The sequence below is a fragment of the Cotesia glomerata genome, linkage group LG4, assembly GCF_020080835.1.
Source record: "Cotesia glomerata isolate CgM1 linkage group LG4, MPM_Cglom_v2.3, whole genome shotgun sequence".
In the NCBI taxonomy this organism is placed as follows: Eukaryota; Metazoa; Arthropoda; class Insecta; order Hymenoptera; family Braconidae; genus Cotesia; species Cotesia glomerata.
The window spans coordinates 13807352-13826939 of NC_058161.1; the positions used below are offsets into that span (position 1 = coordinate 13807352).

The 19588-nt window shown below is 32.6% G+C and overlaps 2 protein-coding genes and 1 non-coding gene across 4 annotated transcripts; 2 read left to right on the plus strand and 1 right to left on the minus strand.

The window, feature by feature from the left end:
• Window positions 1-847: 847 nt before the first annotated feature.
• Trnae-cuc lies at window positions 848-919 on the minus strand. The gene has a single exon. It is a non-coding gene; the product is annotated as a tRNA-Glu (tRNA).
• Window positions 920-1184: 265 nt separating this feature from the next.
• Window positions 1185-6410, plus strand: LOC123263512 (wolframin). Its single transcript, XM_044726347.1, has 3 exons — window positions 1185-1329; window positions 2681-2785; window positions 2842-6410. The coding sequence occupies exons 1-3, from the start codon at window positions 1272-1274 to the stop codon at window positions 4980-4982; spliced, it is 2304 nt and encodes a 767-aa protein (XP_044582282.1). The 5' UTR covers window positions 1185-1271; the 3' UTR covers window positions 4983-6410.
• A 601-nt stretch (window positions 6411-7011) lies between these two features.
• LOC123263616 lies at window positions 7012-15623 on the plus strand. Of its 2 annotated transcripts, XM_044726521.1 has the most exons (5): window positions 7044-7568; window positions 7632-8390; window positions 8826-9550; window positions 9610-9774; window positions 9829-10000. In XM_044726521.1, the coding sequence occupies exons 3-5, from the start codon at window positions 9456-9458 to the stop codon at window positions 9968-9970; spliced, it is 402 nt and encodes a 133-aa protein (XP_044582456.1). In that variant the 5' UTR covers window positions 7044-7568; window positions 7632-8390; window positions 8826-9455; the 3' UTR covers window positions 9971-10000. The 2 variants fall into 2 exon arrangements, with proteins under 2 accessions (XP_044582455.1, XP_044582456.1); XM_044726520.1 differs by lacking the exons at window positions 7632-8390; window positions 8826-9550; window positions 9610-9774; window positions 9829-10000 and adding an exon at window positions 15316-15623 and having other exon boundaries at window positions 7012-7568.
• The last annotated feature ends 3965 nt before the right edge of the window (window positions 15624-19588 follow it).

The following is a 19588-nucleotide window of genomic DNA, read 5'->3' on the forward strand; positions in this document are numbered from 1 at the left end:
TCTACGTCTTGCTCAAGTTCATGTAGAAGAACTGCTTCAAGACTTATATATAACTAGCTCAAGACATTTTGTGAAAGAATATGAGACAAGTCTAATGCAAGGTGCATTGAAAAACTTTCTGACGGATTTTTTGAATCAGAAACTCACAACAGACACTTAAATGACTTGCTCAACATCTGCTCAAGATCCGTAATTCTCAGTAATTTGTTCATTTCTAAAGCATTTGTAAACCAAAAACTAACAGCAAATGTTGAAGCGTGACTTGCTCAAGATTTGCTCAAGATGCATCATGCATTATATATTTTATAGCACTTTTTCCCCTCCACTACTTGAAGATGTATTGATTCAGTGGTGCTCATTTTAAAATAATTTTGTCTTGATCGATAAATCAGTAGGTCTATACTCTAAAAGATTAAGCTGAATGAGATCCACTGATCCTATAGTAAATATAGGAGGGGTAGAATGATAAGAACGGTCATTCAAAAACATTTGATCTTGAGCAGATCTTGAGCAAGTCTTGCACAAGTATATTCAGCATGCTTCTGGTGTCAGTCTTTCTCAAGAATTGATATAGTTAGTTTATCGATAAGCATCTTCAGATTTTCTCAATTTTCTTACACAATTGTTGAGCTATAATCTGGCCGAAAGTTCTTGTACAAGGCTTGTTCAAGACGTCAATTGAATTTGCTACAAGTATCTGGATCATGACCCATAGGTAGAAAAAGACACTAACAACTATCGAAATTGAGACCAGACTTGCTCAAGCCTTGAAAAAGATTGCTATGTTAATACTTTTCTTAATTGTAAAAAAAATTGTAATTTTTTTTATTAAAATAAAAAAAAAAATTTCCGGTACCGGGAATCGAACCCGGATCGCCTGGGTGAGAGCCAGAAATCATAGCCATTAGACCATACCGGAGCTTGTGAAGGGTTACCTTTGCACAGCAAATTTAAAGTCTGATTTTATTGCTATGCCGCGCTCCGTTGCGGTAAGCTGCCGCCAGGTGGCGCTGCGAGACAGTCTGGTGAATCGATAGTTTGGTAAATAACTAGCTAACCTCCGAGATAAGCAAATAAAGTTTGCAAGTACTTTTTACTTGTTTTGAATTCAAAAAATTAATTACTGTGATTATTTTTATTATTTTTATTATTAAAAGTAATCTTTATAGATAAGCAATAAGTGAATATTTTTAAAATATGAAGTTTATTTTAAAAAAATAATTTTATATAGTAAAGTGTCATATTTTGCTGAGTTTATATTTTTTTTAATTATGGCTGGAGTTGTTCCAATGTCTGGAAAACCTTTTAGGAAACAATGGTTTTTACAAGGTAAATTATTTCTTTTTATTTCAGAGGAAGGTTTTAGTTGTCATCATTAGTCAGTGTTTATTTTTGTTTAGGTGCTGTTGCTTGAGAGAAATTCGAGCGGGAAAATTTTAATTTTGATTGGATATGACGAATTTAAAATTATTTGATCCTGTTTAAAAATATTGATTGAAAAAAATTTTAAAAATTCGCTTTATAAAAATTATATATTGATATATACTGAGAAATTGAAACTAGCAACCTTGCAGTCACTATGTGACTGCTGTGGTTTGTGAACTATAAATAAATAAAATTTTACTTCATTAAATAATGAATTTCGTTAAATTGCACTGTACTATCTTAAATATTGACATTTATAAAGATATAAGCTCATCTTGATGATACTCTCATCGAGAGCTTTCATTTGAGTACCCACTTGCAATTTTTATATATTTTTCATATAAACATTAGGGTAGCGCAAAAAAACCGACTATTTTTTTTTTTGAGTCTCAAGTGAAAAAATGACAGTTTTTTATGTTTTAAGAGCCTTCTCCAAAGAACAGCTCAAAAAAAAATTTTTAAGAGGTCGCTCCAAATTTTTTTAAATTTCAAAAATCTTCAAAAATCGAAATTTTTTTTTTTTTAATTATTTTTCTCGTTACGTCATAATTTTATAGACCAAAAAAAAATTAGTTCCCGAAAGTTTCAATTTAAAATTAAAATTTTAAAAGGTCGCTCATAATTTTTTTTAAATTTCACAGTCCCAAAATGCTAATCCAATTAAAAAGTCACTAATAAATTAAAAAAAAATTATGAGCGACCTTTTAAAATTCACATTTTGAACTGAAACTTTCAGAAAAACCTTTTTTTTTGGTCTATAAAATTATAACGTAACGAGAAAAAAAATTAAAAAAAAAAAAATTCGATTTTCGACGATTTTTGAAATTTAAAAAAACTTGGAGCGACCTCTTAAAAATTTTTTTTTAAGCTGTCCTTTGGAGAGAGCTTTTAAAACATCAAAAACTAACATTTTTTGACTCGAGACTCAAAAAAAAGAATAGTCGGTTTTTTTGCGCCACCCTAATATATATATATATATATATATATATATATATATATATATATATATATATATATATATATATATATATATATATATATATATATATATATATATATATATATATAAAATATATGGAAAATTGATGTGGGTACTCAAATGAAAGGTCTTGATGAGCGTATCATCAAGATGAGCTTATATCTTTAAAAATGTCAATATTTCACAAGATACAAGGTCATTTCTTATGTATCTAGAGATACACTGGCCACAAAATTTTTCCTATTCTTTTTATATTATAGATTACTTCATTTTCAGATGGACCGCGAGGATCTCTACGAGGCCTACGTTCCCAACTCGCCGAAGACGGCTGCGCAGAATCCCAAGTAGTCCTCGCAAAAAAGCTCCTTGAAGAGCGCTGCGGTAAGTAAACTCCCTCTATATCAAACTTCTCTCTTTAAAAAATTCTCTCCTTTTAGACCTAGACGTCGACACAGAAGAGAACGCTAAACTAGCCGTCTACTGGCTAACAAAAGCTTCCGAGCAAGGCAACCTAGAAGCCACAAAGATCCTCCAGCACTGTTTCACGACCGGCCACGGAATCACCGTGCACAACTACCACGACGCAAAATTCTGCCTGGAGATGTCGCAGCAAGAAAAACTAGCTCGCAATGCCGCCCGGTTGCTCTTCACAGCGCTCTCTAACGGAGAAGATTTCATAACCTCCGAACAACTACGACGTCACCTAAGCCCCTCCTCCTCCTCCTCCTCCTCCTCCTCCTCCAGGAGTTCCCCTCCTCCTCTAGAATACCTCTCGGACCCCGAAAGGATCTCCGAGTCCCAACTAGTCTCCGCAGCAGCCTCCTACTCCCGCGGCCTTTTACCCTCCTTATCCCCTCCCCTCCCCCTGGCCCCCTTCTACCCCCCCTGGACGGAACCATTGAGCTTCTGCCGCCGCCTTTACCACAAGCTCCTCCTCCTGTCCCAAAACTCCGCCCTGTTCACCTCCAGATTATTCACCCTCCTCCTAATCCTCACCTACTGCCTCTTAGGAACCGAATCTCTCCTATTATTCCTCCCACTCCTCTTCTACTACCTCTCCTTCGTCCTAATGACCTTCGCGACCCTCCAAATGCTCCACTCAGGAACCCAACTGTCCACCTTCCGTTCCTGGTCCCGCCTCTTTATCTCCTACTCCTCCTCCTTAAATCCCCAAGAGGCGGAGTTTCAGTTCTGCCGGAACAACCTCAAGCCGTACGGCCACTTTTTCCTCTCCCTCCTCCTGAACCTCATGATCTACCCTCTGATAGCCCACCAATGGACTCCTCAGTCTGAATTCACGCTAATAGCCTTCACACTGACCCTCCTGACCCTCCTGAACTTCTCCTCTCCTGACCCTTTAGTCCTCTTTAGCTTCGCGATTCACGTCCTAGCGAAGTATCCTTACGAGCTAGACATCGTAGTCGCTCAAACATGGCGATTTCTTGACATCCGGGTCCCTACTTTCGCTTCTTACGTTATTGGCAACTCCATAGAATTCTGCCTGAACTTTCGTGCGGTTTTCTATTTACTAATCCCGGCCATTTTTTTGAAATTAGCCGCACGGAACTCCTGGAAGGGAACCTACCAATTATTAATCCCGCACTGCGTAACCTTATCCTGGTGGCAGATCGCCATTTTGAGCTCCCAGGGAGCGACAATGTACGGCCTGATCCGTGCGGCTCTGGCTTTAGTAGGCGTGGTTATGTTCCTGCCTATAGTGGGCGTGGCCTCGATAATCCTGCCAATTCTGGCGCTAACAAAGTACCTCCTAGCGGATTGGAGGAACAATTTAGCGACCGCCTTCCTCGCTGCGGTGCCTTTTGTAACCTTCTGGTACCGCCGTCGATGGTTCAGCAGCACCCAAATAATCCTGGGACTTACCGCGGGGGCGTTCCTAATCTGGCCGACGAATCTAGACCCCGCCCCTTCTGAGTCACTCTCCTGGGAGGCGTATCAGAACTTCTGCCACCAGCCAGCTTGGGAAGAAGCTCCTAAAGCTCAGGTCCAAGTGGCTTGCGACGCTCTGACGGATCTGCCTGTCACCTGGGAGGGGTATGTCACTGACGTCAAGCTCAGGCGGGTCAGAAACCCCCTCCGAGACTTTCTGGGCGGAGCTTGGGTCCCAGAAGGCGTGGCTAAGAAACTCAGCTGCCTTCTGGGGGAAAAGGCGGACTGTAAGGAGGGGAATTGCGGAGTTTTGATGAAGTTAAGGCCGTGTAATGTTGATGGGTGGAATAAATTTGAGTTTGAGGTTTTTGTTAAGATGAAGAGCAGCTTGTGGGGGAGTCACAGTGAAATTGTGCTAAATGCCGGGCATGAGTTTAAAAACTTTAGTCTTAATATTTATCCCGGGGATAAGATTTGGTTTAAGGGGAGGTTGACTAATGGAGGAGAGAGGGAGAATTTACTGGGTGGGGTCAGGCCGCATGTGAATATCGTTGAGGCCCAGTGTCTTTTGTGCCATGTTGGGGAGCTCAGGGCGGGGCAGGGCGGAGTTAAGGATATAGTGGGGGTTATTGTTAGTGGGGGGAAGTCTGTGCTTAATTTTATACTGAATCCGCTGGTTATTTTTCGGTGAATTGTTAAGATATTCTCTATGTGCCTTTTTGTAAAATAAAAAATTATTTTGAAAGAAAAATTATCGTTTTTATTGTGGTTTATATGATACCCGGGAAAAAAGGATTAGATCTGATTTAAATTGTCTCTATCTGACGAGATCTGGCCAGATATAAACACGTCAGAAAGTTTTTCAATGCACCTTGCATTAGACTTGTCTCATATTCTTTCACAAGATGTCTTGAGGTAGTTATATATAAATCTTGAAGCAGTTCTTCTACATGAACTTGAGCAAGACATGTAGAAAAAGACACTAACAACTAGGAGTTTTGCTCAAGACACTGGCACCTAAATCTTGCTCAAGCACATGTTACCTGGATAGTACGCAGTTTGTAATATTAGAAGTATTGTATTGGTCTAACCGCAACTGTCCTATTTTACCGGTTATTGGTGATTAATTATTAAGAATAGTAAGTATCGTCGATAATAATCTATTTTTGGTGATTTTAATTGGAGATATTAGTATTGATTGGAGGGGGATATTTTATTCCAAGGATATGGGAGGGCTTTTATTGATTTAGTCGACAACTTGCTGATACAATTACACACTCAAGTAAATTAATTTATTTTACTATGGCCAATCAATGAGATACTCCGTCGAGGATATTGGGATGAAAGAGTTATTATTGAGTTTGTTAAAGTATGATATTTCTGATTGGAAGAAGAAATGGTTACATTTTTAAAATGAAAATTTTCTTATGATTGGTTTTTTCTATAAACTCGATATTTATCTCGGAAATTTGAAAATAATTAAAAGAAAATTAGTTACATTTATGTCAGATACTATTAACAACTCTTGGGGCCGTATTAACCCGGTTTAGGGGGTCAGAAAAATTTTTTATTGAAAAAATAATTCTCTTACCTTATTCTCTATAAAATTCCGCGTAAAATGACGTAAATAAACCCCTACTTTCATCAGAACAAAGCTGAGAAAAACTCAGTAAAGAAAATAAGTTACATTTATGTTAGATGACCTTGAGATTTTTAAATTTTATAGATTTTTGGGGGAATTATGGGAGATAGAGGAAAATTTTTAGAGATTTTTTGTAGGAAATTTAGTGCTCTATAAAAAATGTCTCATTGGTTTTTCCTAAACTCGATATTTAACCCGGAAATTTGAAAATAACTAAAAGAAAATTAGTTACATTTATGTCAGATACTATTAACAACTCCTGTGGCCGTTTTAACCCGGTTTAGGGGGTTTAGAAAAATTTTTTATTGAAAAAATAATCCTCTTACTTTATTCTCCATAAAATTCCTCGTGAAATGACGTATATAAACCCTGACTTTCATCAGAACAAAGCTGAGAAAAACCCAGTTAAAGTTTAGAACCTTAACAAAAATTAATTAATGCTTGATGTTAAGTCCCGAAAGTCCCATACCGATATTTCTAAAAAGTGCCGATCTTTCGGTATTCTCAGCTCCGGGCTGCTCTGTAGACCCGATCTATCGAAAAGAAAGTGCCGATTTCTGTATCAGATCGGTAACTACACCCGATTTTCTGATTTTATTATCCAAAAATGTCATTGAACGATTCTAGAGCTTAAAAATCTTCCAAAATACATATCATGTATTTCGAGCTTTAATATCTTTAAATAGTTTCTTAGCCGTAAAAGATAGCTTAAATGTTAAAGTTCACATAATTATCTTCAGATTAAGCGTTTACTTTTTATAATAGTGTATTGAATCTTGAAATTTAGTTTTTGTTAATAAAATATATTTAGTATTTAATCAAAATTTTTAGCGTTGAAATAAAAAAACCAAATGATTATAATCAATTGATACAATTAATTAATTAATTGATTAATTAATTACACAGTAAAAAATTTTGCGTCAATGCGTCAAAAAATTTTGTGTTAAATATTTAACACTTTTTTGTGTCAATTTAACACTTTTTTGTGTTAATTTAACACATTAAATCTTAAATTTACATATAAAAGTGTTAAATATTTAACACAAAATTTTTTGACGCAATGACGCAAAATTTTTTACTGTGTACTGATTAAGTTTCTTAAAAGCAGAAAAACCCACAACTAATTTACTAAAAAAATTATTTAAAAGCCTGTCTTAGCTCAGTCCCAACTAATAATTGAAACTCTCGTCATGGTCCGCGCGAATTCTAGTACCTTGATCTTTTTTATCATGAATTATTTTTCCAGTCACTTACAATTTAAAAAAACATATAATTAAAATGTATAAAGTTACATTATTATTATTGTTATCAATTTTTTTAACCGCGGCTAAAAATTGTTCAGAAACTTCGTCGTATAAATTATATCTCACTCCAGATGATCCAGATGGTAAAAAGTTCATCGAAGACGGCTGGAAAAAATTAGTTGAGTACAACCGGGTAGATGGCGCTGTTAATTACAACCACTCAGGTTTATTCAAAGCGCAAGTGCGAGTCGAAGACAATCAAAGGAAGTACACCATATTGGCTTATTACGTTTCGGAGAATAGAGATGTTAAATTTTCTTACTGTTATTTGTTTGTTTATCCAATTAGAGAAAAACCTCTGTTCATAGATTGTTATTCTACGGGCCCAGATGTAAGTTTTTTAATTTTTATTTTATTTTTTGTACATCCTAAATTTTAATTTTTTTTATTTTAGAGGCACATAGACGCAAAGTTTTATTCACAGTACAGAATGTATAATTTTCTTGATAACTGGGAATTAATTTAAGATATTAATTAAATCGTTTTATGTAAAATAAAGAACTCGGAAAAAGAATTAACTAATTTATTGTAAAAGTTTGACTTAGGGGGTGTGTAACTTTTTAAGAGTTGGTTTTAGCAAAAAAGTCATTTAGACAAAAATTTTTGGCTTCTGTCAAGTGCCTAGAAGAATAATCAAGGCTAAAAATAACGAATTTTTAGTAAATAGTATAAAAAAAATTTTTTTTGGTACTTAAAATTGTAATAAAGTCTTTTTTTAACGGCATAAATGTAACAGTTTCAAAATTGCGAGCTCGGGAGGTTCCGGTGGTTCGTTTGGAACCGGACCAAATTAGAGGGCTTCTCATGAGTGCCTAGAAAGATAATTAGGGGAAAAAATAAAAAATTTTTAAAATAGTTTTTTTTTTATGGAATTTTAATAGTTTTGATTTTTTAAGGGCTGTCACTTTTTAAGGGTTGGTTTTATCAAAAAAGTCAATCAGCGCTTTTTTATAGGGGATTTAATTTCCTATCGGAAATATTAATCAAATTATTTTTAAAAAATTTTTTTCACGGTTAAATTATTACAAAAGTACTTTTTTAGTGACATAAATGTAACAGTTTCAAAATATCGAGTTTGGGAGGTTCCAGTGGGTCTTTTTGAACCGGACAATAATTTTTGGCTTCTGTCAAGTGCCTAGAGGAATATTTAAAGGTAAAAATAACGAATTTTTAGTAGTATAAAAAAAAATTCTTTTTTTACAAAAAAATAGAATTTTTTATCTACATTCCAAGACACTAAGATACTAATTTATCTTATTAATGACCTGAAATCCAATAAAATCAAAGCAATATACTTATTCTTATCTTACTTGATTCAGCTCAGGGCGTTTTTTTTTAAATGACTTGTACAGCTACGAAAAAACAAATTAGTTAGTAATCATGAATAGAGTATCATCGATCTTTTTTTTGATTTTTGTTATTGTGGGAGCTTAGGCGATAATTGTTCATAAACTGCGTCCTATAAGTGATCTCTCAACGTCAGTGATGATAATCCAGAAGTTGAAAAATTTATCAAAGATGCCTGGCGAATAATTGTTGAAAGAAATCAATAGTGGACTTAAAATTTACAAAAAATTTTACTGTCTAGGGGCTCAGGTTAGAGTCGAGAATGACGAAAGACACTACACAATACTGGTAGAATATCAAAAGCATGACACATGGGAAACTACAGGAATATTTCGCGAGATTTTTTATGCTTACATATTTTACGACACGACAAAAGAAGACCCGCTGTTTGTAGATGGCTTCGAGGGATATACAGAAATAAGTATTTTTTTTTGACAAAGTTACGCATTACACGGATCTAATATTTACTATGTTTTCAGAGATACGCAAAGGATTGGGACAAATGACAGTTTATAATGTACCATTATCTGAAGTCAGTTGTATAAAATTGATGAATAAAAACTAAATTTGTTTTTTTATTTTTAAAAACCGAGGTCCTAGCGACCTAGAATTCTTCCTCCCGAGTAAAATGAACCCAAACACTCCATACTTATTTCCAAGGGTTCTTTAAAAAAATCGCGTTAATAATTTATCTAATGATCTATAGATCATTAATCAAAAATCGACCTACGAGCAATCTGATCGTGCGACACGTCATTTTTCTCAGAATTTTCTTCAGATTACGAATATCCTATTAAATTTCGCCTAAGAAGAAATTAATCACCATTTTCAGGCGGCTGGTGTCTGGCATGTGTACAAGCTAAGTTTAAACATGTACGACCCGGCTATAAAATGCAGCCGTATTAACCGTAGCTTACCTTACAACGGATCAAACTACACGGAGATAATGGAGAGCGTTTCGACCATGTAATATTGAACAAAATTAATTAATTAATTATTGTATAATTAATTTTGTAATTTTTTAGAACCAACAAAATTTCGACAATTGTCGCAGAAGGTAATGTAAATAGTCCAACATTCAGACACCACGTGCCCCTTCTAGGAGAAGTAGACGTCGATAATTACGCTATAGGTGTCGATTACGGCAGATATCGTGTAATATGGCAGAGCAATAACCACGGAAATACTCAGTAAGTTTACTTATGATAATTGAGTAATTAACTGACTAATTAATTATTTTTTAGTCTTAGCACTGAGGGGACATGGATACTCACAAGAGAACGAGTCCAGTACCAAGACCTTGAACGATTTATAGACCAATCTTTCAGAAACTGGAGACTCCAGAAGCCAGCGTTCTCTACGCCTGATGCAAACTGTCCATTTTAAACTAAATAAAAATTCTTGAATTTTAAAAAACTTTGTCTTTTTGAAAATTAATGTCCTAGTGACCTAGAATTCTTTCTCTCGAGTAAAATGAATCCAAACACTCTATACTTATTCCCGAGATTTCATTATAAAAATCGCATTAATAATTTATCAAATGATCTATAGATCATTAATCAAAAATTGACCTGCGGCCAATTTAATCGTGAGACGGCTCATTTTCTTCAGAATTTTATCCTCATTAAAAGTGACCTAATAATTTTTCAGAAGATTAATTTCTAAGACCGATTAATTTACGATTAATCATTAATAAAAAACAATTTTTGGTATTTTGTAAAACGAAGGTTCTAGCGATCTAAAATTCTTCGTCATGAGTAAAATGAACCCAAACACTCCATACTTATTCCCAAGTGTTCATTAAAAAAATCGCATTAATAATTGATCAAATGATCTATAGATCATTAATTAAAAATTGACCTGCGGCCAATCGGGTCGTGCGAGGTGTCATTTTCTTCAGAATTTCAAGGAGCTCAAAAATAGCTCATTAATTTTCTTCTAAAATATAATTATCACCCCATTAATCCCAAAAAACTAAAAAAAAATATTTTTTTTCAGAATTACAAAATTGTTGATCTTTAGAGGTCTGTAACTTTTTGAGAGTTAATTTTATCGAAAATTTCAATCATACCTTTTTTGTAGGGAATTTAATTTACTATTAAATAAATTAATCAGATTATTTTTAAAAAATTTTCAAAAACCACAATAATAAAATTTGCGGTAAGAAATAGGATTCGAGAGTCTTAATTGGATTCAAAGGTAAGTAAAGTGGGTTAATAAATAATTCTTAAGTACACTAGCATGTTTAACTCATAAATACAAATAAAAAAAATGTAATAAAGGTAATAAATGTGACATGTTGCGGTTATTGTCGGTGGCTAGTGTCCACGGATCGCGTGACACCAACAGATTATGATTATCTTTTTAGATTGTAATACCTACTCTTTTATACTTAACAACCTGTTTTTACGGAATTATTACTGGATTATTCATCGAGAGAATGTCATAGACAATTATTATTAATTACCTTACTCACACGAAGTTAATTATTTTTTTTTCTATTAAAAAAATTTTTTTTTTTATTTTTACCCTTAATTATCCTTCTAGGGTACCTCTAGGACCTGCCTAATTTTTTGATTGATCCCGACAACTAGAACACCCCGAATTAGTAATTTTGAAACTGTTACATTTATGTCAAATTTTTTTTTTTATTTATTTAAATAAAAATGTCGGAGTTATTTTATTTTATTTAATTTATATGAAAAAAATCCGATAATACTATATAAAAAAAATTATATAGTATATTGTACCGAGTTTATGACGGATCTCATGTTCGACATGAGGAGCATAAAAATTTATTTCTCTCAATGCCTTGATACGTGTTTCGGGTAATAAATCACGCCCACGTATCTCAGAATCTAGATAGAAAATTCTATCATATTTTTTTTGTAGAAATAAATTTTTTTTTATACTCCTTACTAAAAATTCGTTATTTTTATCCTTAATTATTCCTCTACGCACTTAAAAGAAGCCAAAAATTTTTGTGCGGTTCAAAAAGACCCACTGGAACCTCCCAAACTCGATATTTTGAAACTGTTACATTTATGTCACTAAAAAAGTACTTTTGTAATAATTTAACCGTGAAAAAAATTTTTTAAAAATAATTTGATTAATATTTCCGATAGGAATTTAAATTTCCTATAAAAAAGCGCCGATTGACTTTTTTGATAAAACCAACCCTTAAAATGTTACAGCCCTTAAAAAATCAAAACTATTAAAATTCCATAAAAAAAAACTATTTTAAAAATTTTTTATTTTTTCCACTAATTATCTTTCTAGGCACTCATAAGAAGCCCCCTTATTTAGTCCGGTTCAAAACGAACCACCGGAACCTCCCGAACTCGCAATTTTGAAACTGTTACATTTATGTCGCTAAAAAAAGACTTTTTTACAAATTTAACTACCAAAAAAATTTTATAAAAATATTTTAATCGTCAATTTTTATAGGAAATTAAATTCCCTACAAAATAGGTTTGAATGACTTGTTCGCTAAAACCAACCCTTAAAAAGTTACACGCCTCCAAAGTCAAACTTAACAAATTTCTTGTTAGTTAAATTTTTATGTTTATTATTTAGTACCTTAAGTTGATGATTTTTAAAGCAAATATACTTGAGATAAACAATATTTGATTCCCAAGTGTTAGTGCATGAAATTAAAGCAAACTTAGTTAGTATATACGAGATAGTATAATAAACCTAGCGATTGTGTGTATACGAAGGAAATGGGTAAACTCCGCACTAACAAACTCGCTCTATAATAACCTATATTTCGGGAAACGCGATTATCATTGATCTGTTTCGTCCGGACAAAGCCAGTACTAACCCAATTTTTATAAATAAAAGAAATATAAATGACAGATATTAAAAATATTTATTTTAGTGTCTTACGTTAGCCGGATCCGGGCTTCCTTATCCATTCTGTATAAATAAATTTCGGTCGATAATGAACGAACCGCTGATAGAAGTACAATTATTTAAATAGACTCTATCGACGTCTGTGCTGGTTTTAAATTAAACAATTATTTTTGGCTCTATTTAATAAATCATCCAAAAAAATTACAATTTTCTATTTTTACCCCCTTAAAAAATTTTTTAAGAATATTTAATTCCACTTTTCTTACAGAAAATTTACTCCTCTACAAAAAAGGCCCTTTTCACTTTTTCAAAAAAACTAACCCTTAACAAGATACAGACCTTAAATAAATAAAGGTCAAAAATCCAAAAAACCCTATAAAAAATCCGATTTTTTTTATTTTTTTTGGATTACCAAAATTTCATTTTTTTGGCCCAAATTACCCCTCTAAGCACTCAAAAAAAGCCTCCAAATTTCGTTCCGTTCAAAAATAACCACTATAACCTTCCAAACTCTCTATTTTGAAACTGTCGCTAAAAAAGTACTTTTTTCCGAATTTGAGGCCCTAAAAAATTTTTTAAAAATATTTTGATTAATTTTCTTGATATAAAATTACATTCTCTACAAAAAAAAGCTTTGAATGACTTTTTTAATAAAAGCAATCCTTAAAAAGTTACAGATCTTAAAAGAATAACTAAAGATTTTTTTTCTTCCAAGCTCGAGAATTTTTTTTCTCTGAGTGTAAATAAAAAATTAAGTCTCTTATTTAAATTATTGAACGTGAATCTTTAGTGTCTCTAATTTCCCAGCGGTGATTAATAATTTATAATTTTACCGGTGAGTTTTAATTTTTAAATACTTTTTTTTTTTTTAATGTACTTTTAAAAGTTTTTTAACTGGGACATATTTAGTCAATACAAATAATTTATTTTCTGCTTTGTGACTTCTAGAAGACTCTCTAAAAGATCCTTAAAAAATTTTTTGTAAAAAAAATTTTTTTCAAGGTAAAAAAGTTAAAAAATCAATTTTTTTTTCTTTAGGCCCGGAAAATTTTTTTTTAAAAGGAAAATACTTTTGCTAATTTCCCAAAATTAGATCCTTGGGGGTCTTTAGTAAGATTTAGGTACCAAATTTAGGGAGTAAAAAATTTTCCGGGGGTGCTGGAGGGGATAATAGAGCAAATTTTGGGGAATTTTTCAGATGTAACAAAGAAAAGTTTTTCCTGGTGGATTTTTCCGGGAATTTTCTTGCTGGAATGTATTCTGTAAGTCCCTAGACACCTTATAGACTCGCTAATCCCGGAGAAAAATCCGTCATATTTTTGTGACGGTTAAATTTAATGAAAATTGTCACTGGTGGAAAAATGATGCGGAAAAATTGTAATATCGGAACAATGAACGACACTCTGTAGGGAGGGTTGTTAAATAGATGTTTAATCCAGTGAGACAATTTCGCTGAGCAAAGTAACAAACGTCAAAGCTAGGGGTAGGAAAAATAAAAAAATAATGGAAGAAAAATAAGAAAGAAATAAAGAGTTGAAGACGCATCACTTGACCTAGAAGGTAATCTGAAGCCGAGCTGTAGAAAAAATTCAAGATTCTTGGAAGCTGCTCAACCCGCCCGAACTTGTGTGAGATACGGACGGAAAATAAAAAGTTTGTGAGCCAGGGTAGGATTTTAAGTGCCAGATATGACGGCGGAGCGAGAGAGACACTGAGGGTGCTGGAGGGAGAGATATTCTGCTCCCGGCAGAGATATTGATCGGTTAGGTCACGCAACAGGCTGGTTGTCAGTTATACTCGACAGCATACCGAGCCCTATCCTGAAGGCCATCGTGCTTACTCAAGAGCTTGATGTTGATACTGCCGATCCCAATTTTTGATAACCGAGATAACGTGACTAAGATAATTCCCTTCTTACATGAAAATTACTTACACTAGGGGAGCCCAAAATTCACCTAAAAAAAAACCCAAAAATTTGACTCAACTTCCCTCAACATTACAAACTTTTGCCGGGTTTATGTGCTCTAAAAGTTGTCTATGGACCCAAGGAACGCAACTAAGGAAAAAAAACCCGGAAAAATTCCTCCAAGAAAAAGTTTTCTTTGTTACATTTGAAAAATTCCCCAAAATTTCCTCTATTTCCCCCTCCAGTTCCTCCGCAAAATTTTTTCTCGTCTTAGGGTAGCCCCAGAACTTTTCCTGGAGGTACCAAGTACCCTCCAAAAAATCCCGAAGAAAAATTTAAAAATCAACCCTTGGAAAAATAAAATTTTCCGGAAAATTTTAAGTTTTTTGACTATAATACCCCTTAAAAAAATTTTTTTCCAGTGGTTTTTTCTGAGAGGGTTGAATCGAAAATCAATATCAAACTCTTGGAATAATTAATCACAAAACTTTTCTTCATTCCCAAAATTTTTTTCAAAATTGGCCCAACTTACCTCAACATTACAAACTTTTTCCGAGCTTATATGATATAAAAGTTGTCTAGGAACCCAAGGAGCGCAGCCAAGAAAAAAAAACCCGGAAAAATTCCTACAGGAAAAACTTTTCTTTGTTACATCTGAAAAATTCCCCAAAATTTCCTCTATTTCTCCCTCCAGTTCCTCCGGAAAATTTTTTCTCGCCTCAGGGTAGTCCCAGAATTTTTCCTAGAGGTCCCAAGTACCCTCCAAAAAAATCCCGATAAAACATTTAACAATCAACCCTTGGAAAAATAAAATTTTCCGGAAAATTTTAAGTTTTTCAACTATATTGCCTCCGAAAAAAATTTTTTTAGTAAAAATTTTTTTTTCCAGTGGTTTTTCCTGAAAAGGTTGAATCGAAAATCAATATTAGACTCTTGAAATAATTAATCACAAAAGTGGTTATTGTTATAGGGGCTGTTATTCCGGGCACTCAGACACGTTGGTGGCTTATTACCTCGGAGTGACTGGTGGATTGCTCTTATCTTTATCTCGGGGGTTGACTTGTCCCACACAGACAACAGGAGAGATCACACAAGACACAACACATTAAAATGATATACAAAGGTAAAAAATACCGACGAAACCGGCAAAGCAAACTCGAGACTCCTCTGACCCGGTAATTGCGAACGGGGCTAACTCAAAATAACCTAGGTCACCAACCAGGTCATTGTTTACGTCATTCGAACCTTTTTTGGAGAATTATTTACATTCAAAAAAAAAATGGATAAAATTCAAAAAATTTACATAATTGTATTACTTTTAAAAATTTTGTAAAATTACAATCATATTACAAAATAAATAATAAGTAAAATTACAAATCAGTGTATAGCAATGCGAAATAAAATACAATTCATGTAATTTTCCAACACCTGTCAGGAAATCTACTAAGATATGTATTGTAATTTTACAATCTTCATGTATAAACCTAACACACATTGTAATATTACAAAACCGTTGGTCAATTTTTAAGAAAAAGCTTTTTAATTTTGCAAACATTATTTGTCATCTGATTCAGCATGATTGTATGTAAAATTACAAAAAAATATTGTAATTTATATTACAATAATCTGATAAAAAATTTAAAAAGCTTTTTTTTATTCTTACAATTTTTATTGTAAAATTACCCAGTGCAATGTAATGTTACCAGACAATTTTAATTATATTACACGAATTGTACTTCTACTTCACTGTTTTCCAATTTTAAAAACAATACTTTTAAGTTTTACAAAAATGAGACTGATGTATCAAAAAACAACAATGTCCTTGATATTTATTTTTACTAATTTGTTAGTCTATGGTTGTTTATTTGTAATAATAAATTCGAGGCATCATTTATCTTTTAAAAATTTTAATATAACGCTGAAACGATCATTTCCAAATCAATATATTTTAATGAGTATATGTTAGACTTTAATTTTTATAATATTCAATGAATTATAAATAATGTAAAAGTTAGTTATTTTCCATCAATAAACAGCATCAAATAATACAACTAATGTTTTCAATAAATAATAAGCCGTAAAGCTCAATCACCACATAGAATTAGCTTGTAAAAATAATAAGATGTTAAATCACCTATCGGTCGTACGGCGTATGGCGTTAGGTATCGGTCTGGCAAGCACGCGGCTCGCGTTCGATTCTTAGTTAGGGTAAATACTATTTTCACTTTATATCATCAGAATTGTAAAAATTAAGTCTACGTGAGATGCAAAATCTAGTCAGCGCTTCATAAAAATAAAATGACAAAAACTATTAAATCAAATCTTTCTTTTTTATTATTTAAATTAAAGTAAAATTCAAGGAAAGTATTGTAATTTTACAAACTTAACTAATCTAAAAATATTTTTAAAATTACAAAACCTTGTAAAATTAGTAACCTCACATCTATATATGTTTTGTAATATTACTATACCCGATTGTAATTTTAAATAAATGTTTTGCCTATTAGCTTCCAATATATTTCATGTAAAATTACCATAGAAATTTTTTTTTAATTTAACCGCAGATTGTTTAAAATTTTTCATCCTAACTCTTGCTAGCCGCAAGGGAAGTCATGTCGAATCAACAAAATAATTACCGGGTTAGAAAGACGGGGATGTAGGCCAGAAATCGATACCAGGCCTGGTTTTCTGGATTTTAGGTAATTAAAGGTGATTTAGTTCATCGGGAGGAGTGGTGAGCTTTTTATAAAGTTAACCGTTAAATTTGAATTTATATGCAATGCTCTGGATCTCGAATTCGGACTTTAGTTGGATAAGTTATGATCGAGCTGTCAGCATCAATGTTTTGCTCTCTGGTAAAGTTTAACTGGTTTGCGCCTGTATTATTGCGGTGTAATGGAGTTTAGTACGATTCTTGAGTTTGACGGGGGTTATTAATTTATTTTTGGATAATAAAAACAGAAAATCGGGTGTAGTTACCGATCTGATACAGAAATCGGCACTTTTTTTTCGATAGATCAGGTCTACAGAGCACCCCGGAGCTGAGGATACCAAAAGGTCGGCACTTTTCAGAAATATCGGTATGGGACTTCCGGGACTTAACATCAAGCATTAATTAATTTTTGTTAAGGTACTAAACTTTAACTGGGTTTTGCTCAGCTTTGTTCTGATGAAAGTCGGAGTTTATATACGTCATTTTACGCGGAATTTTATGAAGAATAAGGTAAAAGAATTATTTTTTCAATAAAAAATTTTTCTGACCCCCTAAATCGGCTTAAACGGCCCCGAGAGTTGTTAATGGTATCTGACATAAATGTAACTAATTTTTGATTAGTTATTTTCAAATTTCCGGGTTAAATGTCGAGTTTAGAAAAACCAATGAGACATTTTTTATAGAGCACTAAATTTCCTACAAAAAATCTCTAAAAATATTCCTCTATCTCCTATAATTCTCCCAAAAATCTAAAAAATCTAAAAATCTCAAGGTCATCTACCATAAATGTAACTAATTTTCTTTATTAGGTTTTTCTCAGATATGTTCTAATGAAAGTCAGGGTTTATATACGTAACTTCACGCGGAATTTTATGGAGAATAATGTAAGAGAATTATTTTTTCAATAAAAAATTTTTCTGACCCCCTAAGCTGGGTTGAAACGGCCCAAAAAGTTGTTAATAGTATCTGACATAAATGTAACTAATTTTCGATTAGTTATTTTCAAATTTCCGGGTTAAATATCGAGTTTAGGAAAAACCAATGAGACATTATTTATAGAGCACCAAATTTTCTACAAAAAACATCTGTAAGCCGAATATTTCCGGTAATAACCGACTGGGACACTAAAAGTACCTTGAGTAAAACAAGATGAGTAAAACACAATAGCAATATTTGAGGCCAAGTTAAAGGTCACGTAGGATTAAATCGATGACCGTCGCGGTGTCTCTCACGGGTCTTTATACCATTATTGTATTTGTCTATTATATTTTAGTTCCCTCGAAATTTAAGCCCCTACCCCCTCCCCTCTTCCCCAACTTACACTTACACTTACTTACTTACTTACCCAGTAATAATAATGATACAAATCGAGTATGAACGATTTAAATTGTCAGCGGAAGAGACTCGTTATGCCCTCGAGCTTCAACCAATCGTTAGCTCGTTCGTCCACGATCATTGACGATCTTCCACGCATTTATTGTTTCTATTATATTATTACTAGCTCTGACTTGACAGATTGACTCATTCATACGCCCAGAAAATTTTGTTTTTTTTTTTTTTATCAAAAATATCTTCTTGATTTTTTTATTTAAAATTGATATTATACCCAAAAAATAAAAAAAATAAAAAAAATAAAATTATTTACATTTAAAATTAGTTACATGTCAAATTTTTATTTTTTAAATATCTTAAAAATATTAAAAATGCCCAAAAAAATCTTAAAGGATTTTTGTAGCAAATTTAATTCTCTACAAAAAAGGTATCTTTAATTTTTTCTCTAAAAGTAATATTTTAGCCAAAATATTGAAAAAACCAAAAAAAAAAAATTAGTTACATTTATGTCATAATTTTTTAAAATAAATAAAAAAATTTTTTTAATGAATTTTCCACCCAGGAAAGGATACAAAATCATGTTTAGAGGAACTAATGAGCACGCATCTTTGTACAAGAGTCCTTTGAGCTGAGTAATTACCGCGTACTACCGTACGCGGTGTATTTTACCTGAATTTTAATGGCGTTAATTAAGTATTGTAATTTCTGGGTTATTTTTATGTGAAATATTACAAAATATCAATTTTAAGATGTCTAGGAGATTTAAAAATAAAAAATTTTAAAAATTTTAAAAAGTTGACATTAGTGTAATTAATTTTCTTTATTGGGTTTTTATCAGCTTTGTTCTGATGAAATTCGGGGTTTATATACATCATTTCACGCGGAATTTTATGGAGAATAAGGTAAGAGGATTATTTTTTCAATAAAAAATTTTTCTGACCCCCTAAACCGGGTTAAAACGGCCCCAAGAGTTGTTAATAGTATCTGACATAAATGTAACTAATTTTCTTTTAGTTATTTTCAAATTTCCGAGTTAAATATCGAGCTTAAGAAAAACCAATGAGCCATTTTTTATAGAGCACTAAATTTCTTACAAAAAATCTCTAAAAATTTTTCTCTATCTCCCATAATTCCCCCAAAACTCTAAAAAATCAAAAATCTCAAGGTCATCTAACATAAATGTAACTAATTTTCTTTG